The sequence below is a fragment of the Athene cunicularia genome, assembly GCF_003259725.1.
Source record: "Athene cunicularia isolate RWA chromosome 4 unlocalized genomic scaffold, athCun1 chr4_part1, whole genome shotgun sequence".
Classification (NCBI taxonomy): domain Eukaryota; kingdom Metazoa; phylum Chordata; class Aves; order Strigiformes; family Strigidae; genus Athene; species Athene cunicularia.
Window position 1 is genome coordinate 28,882,561 of NW_020799098.1, and position 17,663 is coordinate 28,900,223.

The window sequence follows — 17,663 nt, forward strand, 5'->3', positions numbered from 1 at the left end:
ATTCTTACAGAACCCCTCACCTGTTGAGCTTTTAAAGGTGAAAGAAATCCACATGTGTTATAAATATAACAAGCAGGTTTGGCTTTAGTCTTGTGGTTTACAGACAGGTTTATGACATACACTTGTTCAGAAGGTCTCCTTCAACATCCTTCCGTGCTTCAAGTAGATTTGAAAATAACGATTAAGAGCTGTGGATTTGGTTTCTTCAGGCCTGTGTTTTAATTGTGCTGTTGCCAGCTCTTTAACTTCAAAGCTGTTCCTAAAATAGAATCTGCCATCCCTCCTAGGTTCAATGGAGGAGGAGAAAAAAAAAAAATATTCTTACCCAATATTAAACCAGGACTACTTGCCAGAAAATTTAAGTATTCCAAATATAAAACATCCTCCAAAAGCCCCTTTGAAAAAGGATCTTGCTTTGAAGTTAGATCTCTTGTTCTGAATTCATTCACTCTTGCGCTTCAAATCTTTTTTGAGGAACGAGCCCTGGAACGATTCAAAGGGCCAAATACAGAAAATTCTCAAATACTCCAAGGAGATCACTGACTGTGGCAAAAAATGTGTTTTGTTTGCTTGGTTTATTGCTGTGTTGGAGTAATTTAAATCTAAAGAAGAATGTGGATGTGTCTGTTTAACAGACTTTAAAAGTTGGTTTATGTGTTTTGGTTTAAGAGTGTAGTTAAAATGTGACACGTATTTGTTATATTTTAAAAAAATTACTCAAAGTATTGAACTCCTGTTGCATAACTGGAAATTTTGACTGCCTAGACTTACACCAGGGCCTAGCAAGTACATCATCTCATCCCCAGCAATTTTAAGTGTGTACTTTTTATCTTGTGATAAATAAGGGAGAATTTGGCTTAGTTTAGCCTGTGGCAAATGTTTACACAAAGTTGAGTTGTATTACATTGCTGTGGACTATTACACAGTTCAGTCAATTTGCAGTGTTTGTTAAGCTGTGGCATCATTACTGTGTTTGATTCCACTACTCTCCAAGTGGAGCACATGTGGCATTACTTTCCTTTAGTAAAAAACCTAGCTGGTTTTCCCTGAAATTTTCATTAGGAGTGTTTGGTTTTTAAGTGTTACAGTGTCAAACTTTTTATGGTGTGATTTCTAGTGTTCTTAACAGTGGTACACACTGGAAAGCTGGTGTGCTGGTGAAGAGCAAGTGGCTCATGAAGTTTAGAAATTAAGCTTTTGGGATTCACTGTCTCCTGATTTATGTTTTGTCTGAGAGATTAAATTTTAAGTCTTCAGGATTGGACAGCAACCTCAGTTTTGTTTCACAATTTGTTTAATCCTGTAGGATTAATGCTGATAGAAATTTATGTCAGTGAAATCACCAGCAATTAGTGAACATTGATACCGATTACTTTTTCTCAGTATGCATATTCCTTCATTTTGTCCTTCTGCCAAGTCAGTTTGGAAGCAGTTGGCATTTCTAGACATTATAATATGTAGATGCAGTTAGATGTTGCCACCATACAACAATTTTTATAGTTATAATGTTGAACTATGATAGATACATAAAATTATTCCATAGAGTGACCAGTACATCTAGGATATTCTCTGAATTATGAAGTCTGGAACTTGAATAAGATGGGTTTTAAGTGGATCTGTTTGCTGTTCTGTCTGAATGTTTATGGCAAAACTGATGAAAGCGCTTGGCAGTTTTCTGTTCTCCCCCCACCCTGAGTCTTGCAGTGAGTTGTCAGACTGAAAGGACTTGTTTTTTAATGGAAGCAGAGTTGCTCATAACTGAAAGAGCTTTATGTCTGGTATATTGGTCTATTTTCTGGCAGTATTGTTTTAGCCAATTTTATTATTTTCATGTGTTTTGTGTATTCAATTGAGATAAAGCTAGTTCTTTGTAAAATATGAGAAGATAATGCCCTTTAAAGTGTATGAATTATTTTTGCCTTTTAATCATTCCTTTCATAATCGAATAAGATAGGTTTATGTGGTTTAGGTTTATATATTTTGTTAGGGCAGCTAATTAAGTTGCAAACAATTTCTCAGCTTTTAATTAGATTCATAACAGCTAAGCTAGGTCTGAAAACCAGAAAAGTTAGAACCATTTTTGAATGTGTATTAAAGGATGTTCCTTTCTCATATATTTACAAGAAAATAGAGTACCAAACATTTTTTTTTTTTTCCATCCAAGTAGCAACTGAGTGATTAATTGCAGTGTGGCATAGCATTAACTGAAAAGTCTGTAATGCTTACTGTTACTATTTTGTCCATGTGGACCTACTGTTTCCTATACTAAGCTATTAAATGTCAGAGGCCAATTGCATTTCCTTTCATCCAGTCATGGAATAGAAAATAAAGCAAATATATTCTATGGGATGTTACTTTCCTTCTAGATACTAAGCATTTTAGGGTTATGGATTTAATTCTAATTTTGAGATCCAGAGTAATTCTTCATTATTTTTGTCTCTAATTAAACAAGATCCTGAAGAATAGGAATTTAAATTAAAAAGCCAGATTTCACAAGGCTTGCATAAAATCTTAACAATTGCTATTAATGTGACATCTTGATCTGAGGACACAGAAAATAAGTTACGTATGTGGTGACAGCTCAACCTGATTTATCTGATTTTTAGATCTACAGATAATAAACATAAGCTATTACTATAACTGATACATTATTTCTTGTCTCTTTAGGTATACCAATAACAGTGCCACCACCAGGTAAACTTGCTTAGAAATTTTTTCCACATTTGGTTAAGAAATTAAAACTTAACTGATGTGCAACTTACAAACTTCCCTTTAGTTATATAGATAAAAGTTCATAAATACAAATCTATTATGTATAGATGTAGGCTCAGTTATTTTGATGCAGGCAGAAAAGAAAATGTATGAAAATGCTGTTGACTAGTGGACCTAAGCAGCCAGTTTCTAAACTCTGTGCGTCCTTCTTTATGTTCTTTTCTTTTCAGCTATGTAGAAAATAGTTGTGTTTGTTGTTTATTAAGTATTGTTAGATACACGGGAATTTTTCTATACTTCTGAATCATTGTAGTTTTAATAATAAGGTATTTGATTTGGAGCACTGATAATACATGTTTAATACTCTGTTAAGATGGAAAGTAGTTCTCAGTCTTAAAGTAAAACCTATTTACAGAGTGAGGAAACAATTTTTGCGTTGTACTCTGGAATTTGCTTGCGGTTGTATGCTTAGCTTAGTTCTTTTATGTGTTTGATTTGGTTGGGGTTTGGGGTTTTTTTCTTTTTTCCCCCCTCACCTAATTTATTATTACAGGCTTTCCACCACCACCTGGCGGTCCTCCACCTTCCCTCATACCCACAATAGAAAGGTGATTGTCTGTTCAAAATCTTAAAAACAATATATTGGTATTCTGTAACTGAAATAAATTAGTAAGAACTCTTACACTATCTAGTGTTTTATGGGTTTTATCTGGGAGTATGGAGACAGTTTCAGATTTTTACAGATATGTTGTCTCACCTGTCTGACAATATTCTTATGAGTTACTTGACCACTTATTAGTTTGAGTTATGACACTATATCAGTGCCAAGACTTACGAACAAAGTTAAGGCAATGATTGTTTAAGTATTCTTTAGTAGTTTGAAGGCATATTTAAGTGAACCATATACTTGTCAGCTACCATATCCTTTTCTATACATGCAAATAAACAATTTGACCACAGATTCAAGCCCTCATAAGCTATAGGAAATGCCGGGTTCCAAGGAATACAAATCTGTGTTTCTACTGTGTGTGTTCTGTCTTCAGCTTTAATAGACCTAACAAGTATTTTTTCAATACCTTTTTTGTATATGTGTATGCATACATATATTTTTATAGATATATATCTCAAAGGAAATAAAGTTGTTCAACACAGTCCTTTAAAAGTATTTATATTTTGCTGGAGGCCAAAACCAGGTCATATGCAAAGCTCATTTAAAAAGATGGTGCAAGCCTCTTGTCAGTCCTTTGGATTTCACTGAAGGAAGGTGCACGCATCTGTTCCTTTGAAATTGAAAATTCTGTTAACATATACACTACAGGATGATGAAGGTAAAGCTCTGAGAAAATCCTCATGTAATTTATTTCAGGAAAAATCCCTAACTGGATGCATTTGATGTACATGAAAGTAAATTTATTTTTTCATACTGACAGTTGCTGTGAGTGACTGCTGCTTCCGACTGTCAGGCAGTGGTCATTGCATTTACTTGTAGTGAATATTTATGTAGTTTCTCAAATACAATGTGAAAAAAATTAGTTTATTGTGGAACCTAAGAACTAAATCTCATACTTTTAAATGTAAAGGTGTTGCATTGGCCTTTCATTATCATTGGTTTTGTTTTTAAACTAAGCTAGCCCAAAACTTTTTTTTAATGTTAAAGTACCTTCCAGAACAGAAATAACCCTTAGGTTAAATACTGCAAAGGTAATTCATTCTAGTTATATAGGAAGTGCTAAAAGTCATGAAAGAATTATGTATGTATGAATTGTGTCCTGTACTCCTGTCCTTCGTAACCTTTCTGCTTTTTACCTACTGGAGTTGGCCACCACTGAAAGAAGTCAGCCTAGAAAATGTGTGGCTAATTAAATATTTTTTTTTCTAGAACTACACATTTGAAGTCCACCTGTTCTTAGATATGCTCACGTATCTACTTTTAACAGAAAGAGTGAGAATGGCTTCATTCATAAATGAAGCACTTCCAAGCAGTTGGAGATTAAGTTCAGTATCTGTGCTGAAACACCTTATGATACAAGACACATTTGAAATAGAAAGTTCATTGAAAATACAAAGGAACGGCTTTGATAGGGATACTTTTTGGTTTAAATTTTAAGAAGAGAGAATGCTATTTTTGCCTCCTGTAGTAAAACATGAAATATACATATTTGTGTATTTCCTTATTTCCTTAATTAGTAATGCTCAAAATGGAAGACTTAAATCCATTTATAATGAACGCTTTGTTTTAGTCTGTATAGTGGGAAGAATTCAAAAGAATAATACTTAAAGTATATATTTATTGATGGAGGTAGCTTTGATGGTAAAACTGGATTTTTACATGTATTTTCTTTTCAACAGTGGACATTCTTCTGGCTATGATGGTCGTTCTGTTCGTGCATTTTCATATGGCAGTGGTGAGTTTCCTTGCTGGCTTTGAGAATTTTGACTAGTGCTAGATCAGTTTGATGTATTTACCAGGTTTTTAGCTAAGAGACTAAACAGGTCCTTTCAGTAATTCATTATGAAAGCTCATTGCCTACTATTGTGAACAGAATACATGCTGTTGCAAATTTAACAGCTGTTGGTAAATACTATTGTTTTGCTTACTTATTTGTATGCTGGATAGCTTTCCATGCTGCTTTTGCAGAACTGTGTTTTTGAAAAATAATACACTGCAATATGGAGCACAAGTCAGGGAGAATTTTCCAAGAACTGACAGGGTTTAGAAGCAGGAGAACAAGTACTGTCAAGAGATTATCAGAATTTCAACCAGCAACACCAGTCATTGAGAAATCCTGAGTGATGTGCCTCTCCTTTGAAAAACTGCCTAAGATACTATAATCTTGAGCTATCCTGTTGCAAAGTCAGTTTTTCTATTTTTTTGGTTAATGTTATGGAAAAATTCTGAAGCTGAAAAACATCACTTTCTGGTTTTACAATAAGAATAAACCAAAATAGAAGTTTCAATATGTGCAATGAAATGGATGTCCACAGAACCTACAGTGAGTTTAGTACTGTTACCTAGCACATCTCTGCTTCACAGGTGAAAAGAGTGATAGCAATACTAAGATGTCAGCTTCTTCCTGACCCAGCCCAAATTGGGAAGATAAAACAAACACAGAATCACAGAATGGTTTGGATTGGAAGGGAATTTTAAAGATAATCTAGTCCCACCCCTCTGCTCTGGGTAGGGACATCTCTTACTAGATCAGATTGCTCAAAGCCCTGTCCAACCTGGCCTTGAACACTTCCAGGGAGGGGGCATTCACCAGTTTTCTGGGCAACCTGTTCCAGTGTCTCACCACACTCATCATGAGGAATTTCTTCCCTATGTCCAATCTAAACCTACCCTTTTTCAGTTAAAAACGTTGCCCCCTGTCTTGTCACTACAGGCCCTGGTAAAAAGTCTCTCTTCATCTTTTGTATAAGCCCCTTTTAAGTATTGAAAGGCCACAATAGTGTCTCCCCAGAGCTTTCTCCAGGCTGAAAAACCTAGGAGAGATGTTCCTTCCAGCTCTCCGATGATTTTTCATGGCCCTCCTCTGGAGTTTCTCTAACATGCCTTTCTTACACTGGGGGCCTGAGAGCTGGATGCAGTACTCAAGTCTCACAAGAGCACACAGAGGGAGAATCACCTCCTTCAACCTGCTGGCCACATTTCTTTTTATGGAGCCCAGGATACGACTGTCTTTCTGGGCTGCAAACTCACATTGTCAACTTATATTTAATTTTTTCATCCAACAGTATCCCCAAGTCCTTCTCTGCAGGGCTGCTCTCAATCATCACTCAGTATGTCTTGATACTGAAGATTGCCCTGACCTGGGTGCAGGACCTGGAGTGTTGCCAGTCACTGCTTCTGCCTTCAGTGCATCTGCCATCCAGCCTCACGCCTAGTGCCTTTTCTTCCAGCTGACTTCTCTTTGTTCAGTTGGACCCGAGCTGCTGGGAGGAGAAATTGTAGGGAAAGTTCTGTCCAGTTCTGGGGATACATAATGTTCAGCACAGATCAAACATGCAGATAATGTGTCTCCCAAATGTTACTGAGTTTTTAGAGAGGATATACAATATGTCATTTTTGAATGGTTTGTCATTTCTTGAGGTTGAAGTGGTACTTCACTGACATTGAAAGGTTCCTCATCAGTTATCAAGTGTTTCCTTTTATGCATGGAAGCTTGTTACTTTTCAAGAAGTCTTGATGTTGGCAAACAGCTGCTTTGCGCTACCTACTTTTTTAGCAATAATCGAACCGTATTTGCTGAAGTCTTAGCAAAAAGGTAAAGCTGAGGCAGACAACAAAGATACTGAAGTTGCTATTTTGTTGAGGCTTCAACATCTAAAACTGTGCAGAGTATCATAAGGAAAGCAGTCTTACAGCCAGTAGTATGTACACTGCATCCAATATGTAGTCTCCAATTTACAATGTTTATTACTTCAGAATCTCTTTTGTTAGAATTTGCTATTCTGTCAAGTATTGTCAGGGACACAAAAATACAAGTTTTATGTTGACCTTTGATGGTGATGGCATGCTTCTGTTGTTGCAGTACCAGTACTTGAAAGGTGATTGGCATTGTGATCATGCCAACATTGAATTTGAATTTCAGTAGTGTTAAAAAATTGTTTGCCTTTGTATGGTTATGGAGACAAAGGAGTACAGTCTGCTCCCATCTTCCCAGTCTGTTCTCATCTTTCTAGTTTATTTGGCATCCCTGTTGTGGCAGAATCTTTCATATTTGCTACACAAAGCAAATTGTCTTTCTCTAAGCTGTGCCTGTCATACAGATTTTTGGATCTGTAGAGACTCAGTAGCATTTTATCGCTGTTCATCTCTTAGTGAAGGATGCTTTCCTGCCCAGCATCTTTCTTTCACGGTGCCTCTCTCACAATGTAGTCACTGGCCAGTATTTTACCAGTGCTCTCTGTGCATCAGAACTTAGGTAGATTGCTCAGCAATACAGATGATCATTAAATTAAGAATTGCTGAGTATATTTATTTAATAGTTGCTTTGGATGACAGCGCTGAATCTCCAACCTGTTGTCTTCTTTGCCAGTCTGTATATTTCATGGCTTTGTCAAAATTGTGGGGGAGGATGAATATATGGAATGCATTGCAAAAAACACCAATCTTGATTAAGGGTCTAGTCTTTTTTCTGCCTATTCAAATTGCTAATCTCATGCTTTGGTGTCTTTTACCTAGTGGTCAGTCATGTTTCCCACTGCAAGCCCATTAGGAAGGTTGCATAGTAAAATAATATTCTTAACTTGTAGATTCGAGATAATCTATTTTGTCGTTATGCTCTTCCACTGCATCAGTAGAGTTTCTTCAATTTGCTCCTAAATCCTTTTACAATTTAGTGCTACCTTTGCCATCAGATCTTTCAATTTTATTGAGCTGTCAATATAGGGCACTGTGTTTTGTCTGCCAGGGAAGAGACTTGCATGCTTGTTTGCTTTTTCTCTGTTCTGTGCTCTAAATGTTCTTTATATCTTATGAACTTGCAAGCAATTTAGCATTACAGAAACAGCTCGAGAGTCAGTATTTTTTGACAGATACAAAGATGTATTAATAATTTGCCTTATAGTGTGACACCATGCAGCTTTAAATTTTTTAACCATCTCCAAAACAGAACTTAATTCTCTAAAACTATGGATTAATCAAAGCTCCCTCTTTCCTGTTTCAAAAATAAAATAAGAGTTAAACTTTGAAAGTGTCTTTCCTTTTGTAGAAATTATTGGAATAATCCATGTAGAAATATTAAAAGTGACAAATGACTTCATTCTAAATAGTAAAGTCAGAACAGCGGTTCATATTAGAATGTAAGCTTCTTGGTGTTGTGAATAATTACTGGTGAAAATCTAGGTGTAAGAATGTGCAGAGTATCAAATAATTGGTTTATCTCAGGTTATTGGAGTGGAAATTGCATACTGCTGTCTGATGAGAATTAGTGCAGATGTGAGGGAGTAACCAAAACTTATTCTAAAAGTTTAGACTACCATTAATAATTGTTTTGTACTATATGTTTAAAGTTAAACTTAAGTTTACACTTTGGATGAGAATATTCTGGCAGCCAGTGTCTCATAGACCATACGTATGTTGTTGACATAGCGGCAAGTCAAGGAAATTAGCAGTCTTTAAAGTCCAGCTGTTTTTTTGCTATTTCTGGCTGCTTTCCTTAGAAGAATTTCAGGTTTTGGCAGTATAATGAACAACATACTATTGTATTAGGGTATTTTTTTTTCTGTTAACTCCTCATTTTTTTTCTGTAGCCCTGAAGTGAAACATTGTCAAGCATTTGTTAGAGGCAAAACCTCGTATAAATGCTTTTTTAAAGAATTATAATGCTTTTCATTGCAAATGTATTTTAACAAAGAAGTGTTTTTTCCTGCTCCGCTGCCTGCTCAAAAGGTCTTTTGTATTCCTCCTTTGGACACTTGGCAAACTGCTTTCTTAAGCTTCTGCCAAAGCTTTCTGGGGCAGGCATACTCCAGACATTGTAGGCAAGGCAGTCTGAACATATCTGTCAGGAGAAGCCACTGATTTTATAACTTGACATTACTAAATACAGTATCAGTAATGCACTTTATATTGTTCAGTTGATATTTATGTTAATTATACTATTAATGTCTCTTTGTGACACCATGGAGTCAAGTGAATATTGTTCTCATAGATAATGAAGTGGAGCTCAAAACAAACGCTTTATTGGAGGCTATGTTATCATTGGCTAGCAAAGCAGATAAGCAGAAAGTGGGAAGACCTCTGTACTGTAAGTCCACTAGAGAGTGCTGTTTCCAGTTAAATACTACAGCCCTTATTTTTATTCACAGGATACATTCACAGGACTTCTGGAGAGGGAGGGCAGGACAGAACAATTGGGGCACTAAGAGTAGTAGTTATTTATTGCTTTGGAGTTGGCAGAAAGCAATGCAGAAGCATGTCCCTTCTCTCTTCCCATTGCTGGTTACCTAAAAAGGTTGAGAGTTGGTGTTGTGACTTCCGTCTTAACTTCTTAAGCATATTATCTTTTAGATTGATATAATATGCTCAATTTTCTGAAACTATTATATTTTGGTGGTAATAATGGTTGTGCTGAGTACTCATTAGAAATGGTATCTTACAAAGCATAAGTAAGAGCATTATTTCTTCTCCCAGATGAATTTATGGAATTTATTTTGAAAGCTGCTGTTACATCTGTATTCAGAAAAGTATGGCAAAGCACAGTATAGAATATAAATTAGTGAACGAGAGCTTTGTAACTAACTTTATATTTTAAATGACAAAGCATAAAAATAGTAACTTCTAAATATAAAGTTGGAAGTGTCATTTTTCCTTGTTTTTCCGAACTGTACTTTCAGAGCCACTGAATTTCAAAGGCAGTTTCGTTTTCTGATTGTTCCCCCAAAACAAAGCTATTTGACCACATAAAATCAGATTCTTTCAGCAAATCTTTGCACAATATATTTTTCTTTTTTCTCAAAAGGATTTAGACAGTTTTTGTGGTGTATATCCTGGTTCTGTGTAGTATACAGAATATAACTAGTATTTAAATGAGTGTCAGAGGCCTCTATTAGCATCATGGAAAAAATGCAGAGTTTGCTCAGAATTAACTTTTATGTGAAAGGGGAAGACTGAAAAATGTCATTGGAGGAGGCTGACAAACATCTGTGTTTTCATGCATAAGTAGCATTATAGTTTTCATATATTATCTTAATTTTGTTCTTTCTAATACCTGCATCTCTTTCTTTAGTCACCTTTCCGCACCTTGCAGGTTCTGCTCCTTCATGGTCTAGTCTTATGGACACCAGCAAACAGTGGGATTATTATGCACGAAGAGAGAAAGAGAGAGAACGTGAGAGAGAGCGATCCCGAGATCGGGATCGGGACCGGGACCGAGACAGAGATCGAGAACGTACCAGAGACAGGGAAAGGGACCGAGATCACAGTCCAACTCCAAGTGTGTTCAACAGGTTAGTGAAATGTCTTAAGCATGCTGTAACTCTGCTCAAAACCCCGTATCTGTGTTAAATAGCATACTTCAACCTTAAAATTTAGTGTTCAGCTTATATTCCAAAGAGCTAGATGGTGTGGCTTCCTCCTCTTCCCCCTTTTTTCTTGGAAACTATATTTCTAACTGTAAAACAGAAGTGTAAAAATGACGGTGTACGTCCAAACTGGTCATAGTGCTTTAGAGGTTAAGAGTGTAATTTAAGCCCTGTGTATGAGTGAGATATCCAGTTCTCTTTGACAATAATTCTAGAAGAATCTATAGAAATACTAAATGAATTGTCATCTCAATGCTAAGAGCAATGTGGTGCAACATTTGACCTTAATTAATGGTGTTATTAGCTGCTAAAATGGCTAGTTTGGTCATTTGCACTAGCTGGATAATAATCTGTCCTATCTATTTTTTTAAAACTATGATTTCAAGGCCAAAAACTGATTTCGTTTTTAGGCAGATGATGAATATGGCAGATAACTTTATTCAGCCTTCAACTCTAATTTCTTTTTTCAAAAAAACAAAAAAACAAAAAAGCTGCAACTGTTCTTTGGTTCATGTGCACAAGTACAAAGCATTTAATAGTGAGTTCACTATGACTCCATGCAGCAGAGTTCTATTGGCTTGCCAGATTTATCTAAATTTACTTTGCTTATTATTTGGTAAGTATTTTAGGGTAAATGTCCTGATGCTTCTCTCAGGGTTTTTTGTTAAGTTTCAATTTTTGCAGAATATATATGTTCATTATTAGGTGGATTGTTTTTACCAGTAGTTTTACGCTGTGGGGAATGAAAGCACCCTCAATCAACGTTACTTCAGTTGAGAGATGACATTTTTCACTTGATGATTGTTAGCTGAAGACCCAAACTGAGTGCAAGATAAGGATTTTCCGTGTATGCTGATGTGGTGATGTCCTCTCCTGTGTGCATGTGCTATGTTCCAGGGTCAGTTTCTGAGAACTCAAGACCAATCTAAACATCTGTTTCTCAGACAGCTTGATTGAAGGCCAGAAAGAAGCCTGGTCATTCAAGGGTGCTTGAAATGAACCTTAATAGCTTCCAGGCCTTGAGAAATCTCTGTGCTGCTGCCAGAGTTATCTGTAAAGGAGGGGGAAGAGCAGGCCTCAACTTTTTTATGTGACTAAATTATCCACCATCTGTAGCAAAGCTGTTGCCACATGGCTGTGTAAGAAAATGGGAGGCCCTTAAATAGTGTAAGTTGGTTTGGCAGTCACCAATAAGGTGGGAGAGGCTTAAGACAGAACATGCAGACATAATGTTTTTTAAGAAGGTTTATTTTCAATTCTATGCACTTAAGAAAATAAAATGAAACAAGTTATGAGAAAGAGATTGTGAAGTATTTTAGAGACAACACAGATGCATTACTTCTATTTAAATTCCCTTTGTTTAAATTCTGTTAAAGTGACACTGTGGTGCAATTTGGAGTAAGCATCATCTTTAGCTTTTTACTGCTCAGTAATTACTGCTTTCAATGTTTTTAACTGTTCTTTTCCAGATAAATAGCCTACATTTGTGCTATAATATTTCTTAAAATTGTAAGAAAATGGGAATTATTTTTATTAGTATAACCAAAATGTGGGTTAAAAATGAACCTTCAGCTTTCTTTTATGTTCTTTTCTAACTTTGCTCTGCTATCCTCAGATGAAATTATATATTTTTACAACATATCTCACTCTGCCCCCTTGAGAAAATGCCAGTCTCTTTGTACTGTTGTCCCTTCTGCAAAGACTGTGTTGTCTTTTTTTTTTGTTTTGATAGTTTCATGTCAATTAGTTACCACTAAAGATGTAAACTTTGGAATTTGATTGATGCCTTACCATTTCATGGTTCTTCCTCAGCAATTTGAAAAACAAAAACAAAACCCAGCAACTGTGTTTCTAAGGTCTTGGAACCCAGTAATCCCATGCAGCAGAGCAGATGAGGATCTGTTTGGCGACAAAGCAGCTTTACAGGACAGGACTTTGTGTCCTGGTGGGCAACAAATTGAATGGGACTTGTCACTCAATGTGCAATAAAGGTCAAAATGCATTGAGCTGCGTTAGGGTGTAGCCCGCAGGTGGAGAATGACATTATTTCCCTCTTACTTGGTACTTCATACAACATATGAAGTACTGTGCCTAGTTTTGGGATCCTAAATAGGAAAAAACATTGACAGACCAGAGAGTCCAGTGGAGGTCTGATAAGGTGGTTAGCAGGGCTGAGGGGATGGAGTTTATTTGGCTGTAAAAGGAGAAGGATGAGTAGGGTTCTTAAAGGCTATTTTCAACTACCTGATGGGTGATTATAGAGAAGATAGCACCAGGCTGTTTTTCAGGCTGCACAGAGAAAGGGTAAGGGGCAATAGTTTAAAGTCACAGCAAGGGAAATTCCAATTAGATATGAGGGAGGGAGGGGGTTGTGTGTATGTGTGTAAATAATCACCAAGAGTGATCAGGTGGTAAGACAAGTTGCAGAGGGAGGTTGTAGAATCTTCAGCCTTGGAAATACTCAAGACTTGACTAAACAAAGCCCTGAGCAACCTGAGCAGACTTCTGAGTTATCCCTATTTTCAGAGGGCATTCATGGAATCACAGAATGGTTTGGGTTGGAAGGGACTTTAAAGACCATCTAGCTCCAACCCCCTGCCATGGGCAGGGACACCTTCCACTAGACCAGGTTTCTCACAGCCCCGTCCAACCTGGTCTTGAGCACTGCCAGGGAGGGGGCAGCCACAACCTCTTTGGGCGACCTGTTCCAGTGTCTCACGACCCTCACAGTAAAGAATTTCTTCCTTATATCTAATCTAAATCTGCCCTCTTTCAGTTTAAAATCATTACTCCTTGTCCTATCACTACACTCCCTGCTCAAGAGTCCCTCCCCATCTCTCCTGTAGTTCCCCTTTAAGTACTGGAAGGCCACTATAAGGTCTCCCTGGAGCCTTCTCTTCTCCAGGCTGAACAACCCCAACTCTCTCAGCCTGTCCTCATAGAGGAGGTGCTCCAGCCCCCTGATCATCTTTGTGGCCTCCTCTGGACCCACTTGAGCAGGTCCATGTCCTTCTTATGTCAGGGGCCCCAGAGCTGGAGAGAGTACTGCAGGTGGGGTCTCACTTGTGTTAGCCCACACAAAGTCCCTTCCAGCCTAAATGCTTCTGTGATTCTTTATTGAAGGGTTTTTTAATACTTGGGACAGTTTTTGAATACAGATACCAGAAGTTGGACATATTTACCAAAGTGAAATCTCATGATGTGTGAAGTTAATAGCTTGTAGTCTGTTTCAAAAAAGTAACCGAAAGTGTAGAAAACAAAGATTTTTATGGATTGAACTTCTTTGACAGGAGGGCATAGGTAACTATAGGTCCTCTTCCACAGGTCAGAGGTTGTCGTGCTCTCAAGGCTGTCCCTGGAAGGCTTTGATAACTGTAACGTAAGCCCAGTTACAAAATGGGGAGGAGATCACTTGTGTAACATTGGGTACATGGCATCTGTTCCTGTTTCTGAAAGCTCCCAGCATTCTGGACTTGGCAAACTGATTTTTTGCTTTGCTTATAGAAATGTTTGTTTTCAGACACACTTACAAGCTGTCATGGTTCCTTAGTAGCTTGCCAAAATAAGGTTTAAAAAGGAATATCAATAATATTTTTAGTGTTTTCTAGAGTGTTTTAAAATAGTTGTGTAACAGAGCAAATGCAGACTGTGAGTTAACATTAAAGGTTTTGGATCTCAGCTTTGAAACCAAGCTGTAAGTATACAAGTAGCCATCTGATTTCTTATGAAATTAGAAGCTCATCAGAAGGCAGTGTTAGACATTTAAATTTTAACTTTTTAATTAGATACTGATCATCAAAATGTTAGTTTTGGGAAGTAATATTGGATATTGGCAGTATCTGCAGTTGAATTGATTCTACCCTTTTATACCCTTGTAAGCCTGCAAAAATGTAAGGATCCTAAAACTGTGATGACTAGTGGCATTTTAAAGATGTGTTGGTACAGGAATCCACGTCTGATAACAATTTTGTTGTTCAAATCAGACTCTATGTTTAGTTACAACTTTTGGTAGATTTCGGAACCTAATTTTAATTTCACTTTTAACATCATACATTTGTTTTATATTCTAAAACTGAGCGTTATAACTAGACTTCACCAGGCACAGGTTGTCTTTATGGTGCTGCTTTATTGCACACCAAGTTAAGACACACTTCATAGATCAAATGGGAGACTGGCATTCTGAACTACAAAACTGCTATGTAAGCTAGGCTAGTCTCCTCTTCAGTATGACTTGTCCTAGAAACTAGCAGTTGGTATCAACCTTCATCTTTCTGTGACATTTGATAAGAAAACTCTTCTGATTGGTTTTACTTCTCTCCCTGAAGCCGAAGCCTTGAGCTAGTTTCTTGTGAGAAGTGCTGAATAGAAAGTTACTTGGATTGTAAATATCTCCCCTGCACTTCCTTCCACTGCTAGTAAAGTAGAAACTTGAGGGTAAAACAATGGTGAATGATACAGATACAAACAGGTTAAAGGCATAGGACTTGAGGTTTCAGCACTGTAAGATTTAGGATTTATTTTCTCCCTTCCCTTCCCCTCCACTCCCAACTGCTTTAGTTTACCTGTCTGGGTTTTGGACATCTCAGTGGAGCAAGCAAATTTATTTTCACACTATAAACTTTAGGGTGCCTTAAGCTGGCTGTGGAAAGGTATGATCAGAATTCATGTTTTGTGGCTGTACTGCCTTCCTTTTTTTAAGTTGATGTGTCTCAGTTGTAGGATTTTCTTCTGGGAGAGACAACATAGTCTTTAAAAGAATTGTTTAATGCAGTTGAACTTTCTTTTTGTCTTAAGAGAGGGACAGCAGTTGATAGCAGCACGATGCCTGTGAGGGTTACTGAGCACTGGCACAGGTTGGCTAGAGAGGTGGTGGAGTCTCTACCCTTGGAGATACCCTGAGGCCATCTGAACATGGTCCTGGGCAACTGGTGGTCCTGGTGGCTCTTCTTGAGCAGGGGTTTGGACCAGATGACTTCCAGACATGCCTTTCAACCTCAACCGTTCTGCGATCCGTCTCAAATGTACTTTGCAGGATTTGATCAGCTTACAGATTTGAGAGGAGTTATAAGTGCATTATGAAATCTTATAAATGTTCTAAAATTGTATAACAATACAGGCACTAATCAGTGCAATCATATTAGTGACAAATCATAACTGATTTCTTTAATAATAGCTGTAGTTTTCCTGATTTTGATGTGTATTTTTAATGTCCCTTAAAAACAGGATTTTCTGGAGGGTATTTGATGTTTCTCTACATGTCTTAAGTTGCTAATTTTTGAAATTTGCTCTAATAATATGCAGAATTTCATAGAAAGACTAGTGCTGGTGCTTCAGGCATTCCCACTTCTTGCTCTTGAGTTTTCATGCATGGCTGTAATAATCACTACTGTAATGTCTTCATTTGGGAAATGGCCACAGGATCCAAGTTACAGCAGATTAAATTGTTTTGGTCTAAATTCTCACTGCTCTAGGACATGAGAAATCTCTTTAGGCTTGAGCTGTTTTCCTTGTGTGATCTGTCTGATCTGTTCTGCTGCTGTCAGGAACCTCAGGAAGAGACTTACTGTAGTAAACGTTGGCAAAGATGGAAAGCATGAAACACTTGGCTTTTGTCAGCTTAATAGTATCTAAATTGTTACCTGTTTTAATTACTGCCACAGAAAGCCTGGTCACACTGTGCCTTTCTTTAGGGTTTGTTAGGGATCTTCCAAACTATGATTATGAAGAGTTCATGTGATATATAGATAGTTACAGTAAGTTAATTTGTGCTGAAGTCTCCTTGTTAAATGATACCGGCCACTGTATCTGGGTAGGATTTTCTTGGTAGAGAAATCATAAAATGAGCATGCCTTTTTAAGCTATGCTAATGTAGCATTTGAGTGGTATTGGCTAACTATAGATACTGCTCTTTTATTAAAATTTCACTAAACTCTTAGAATTGCCCTTTTCATCAAGTTAAAATATGAAAATATGTTCTTAAGTAAAGCCTTTAATATTTAGGGATTTTTACCAGCATTGTGGCAGAGCAGCACTCATGGTAATACAAGGGAAGACTGAAAGCAGAGACAGCATTGGCACAGGAGAAAAATTAATTTTAAAAGCAGTCCAAAATGTTGAGTATATTTTACTGTTAGTTTCTTTGTACCTAGCTTTTTCTTTCTTGAAGCTGATGTGAGGAAATAGATCAACTGTATTTAATGTAATTTACCCAAATAGTACAGTAGACAAAAAGCATGCTGATAAATATCAAGCATTACACACACTGATCTGAAAATATTACTAAAGTTTATGTAGGATTGTATTTCATTTGCAGCTAGGTAACAGTTTAGGCTAACTGCTTGATAACTCCCACTTAATGTGGCACTGCTGTATTCTTTTTTTACTTCCATTTTTATTGCACAGTCCTCTTTCAAAATTGTAATAACCACAGAAGTCTAGTGTGTAAGGTGAAGAGCTTTAGCTCCTTTTAGCATATGTTGTGGATCTCATTTAGAAACCAAAGCAACCTTGAGATTTTTCTGTCATCTCAGAAGTGCGTAAGAATTTCTTTTTTTAATATATATACTGCTTGGTGTTACTGTTCTGAAAATATCTTGGTTTTTAATCAGTGACGAAGAACGATATAGATACAGAGACTATGCAGAAAGAAGCTATGACCGCCATAGAACAAGTAGAGAGAAAGAAGACCGACACAGGGACAGGAGACACAGAGAGAAAGAAGAGACTAGACACAAGTCATCTCGAAGGTTTGATGAATTTTTTTTTTTAATATGATACGAAAGACTTGACCAGTTTAAAAATATAAACTTTTAAAAGAACCCCAAACAAACTGGAGTTTTGTGGAAAGACTGTAAACATTTAGATATACTACTTGAAACATGTCTGCCAAATAAAATGGGGACAGACAAAAAGCAATGTTGGCC

At 37.0% G+C, this 17,663-nt stretch overlaps 1 protein-coding gene across 2 annotated transcripts in view; it reads left to right on the forward strand.

Moving 5' to 3' along the window:
• FIP1L1 (factor interacting with PAPOLA and CPSF1) overlaps positions 1-17,663 on the forward strand; it is a 46,491-nt gene that overhangs the window by 26,801 nt on the left and 2,027 nt on the right. Inside the window, exons 12-16 of one of the 2 annotated variants that reach the window (XM_026847340.1) lie at positions 2,668-2,694; positions 3,266-3,320; positions 5,062-5,117; positions 10,446-10,665; positions 17,349-17,486. In XM_026847340.1, the coding sequence (XP_026703141.1) occupies positions 2,668-2,694; positions 3,266-3,320; positions 5,062-5,117; positions 10,446-10,665; positions 17,349-17,486 (496 nt within the window). The remainder of the gene's footprint in view (positions 1-2,667; positions 2,695-3,265; positions 3,321-5,061; positions 5,118-10,445; positions 10,666-17,348; positions 17,487-17,663) is intronic. The other variant, XM_026847341.1, reaches the window with a different exon arrangement.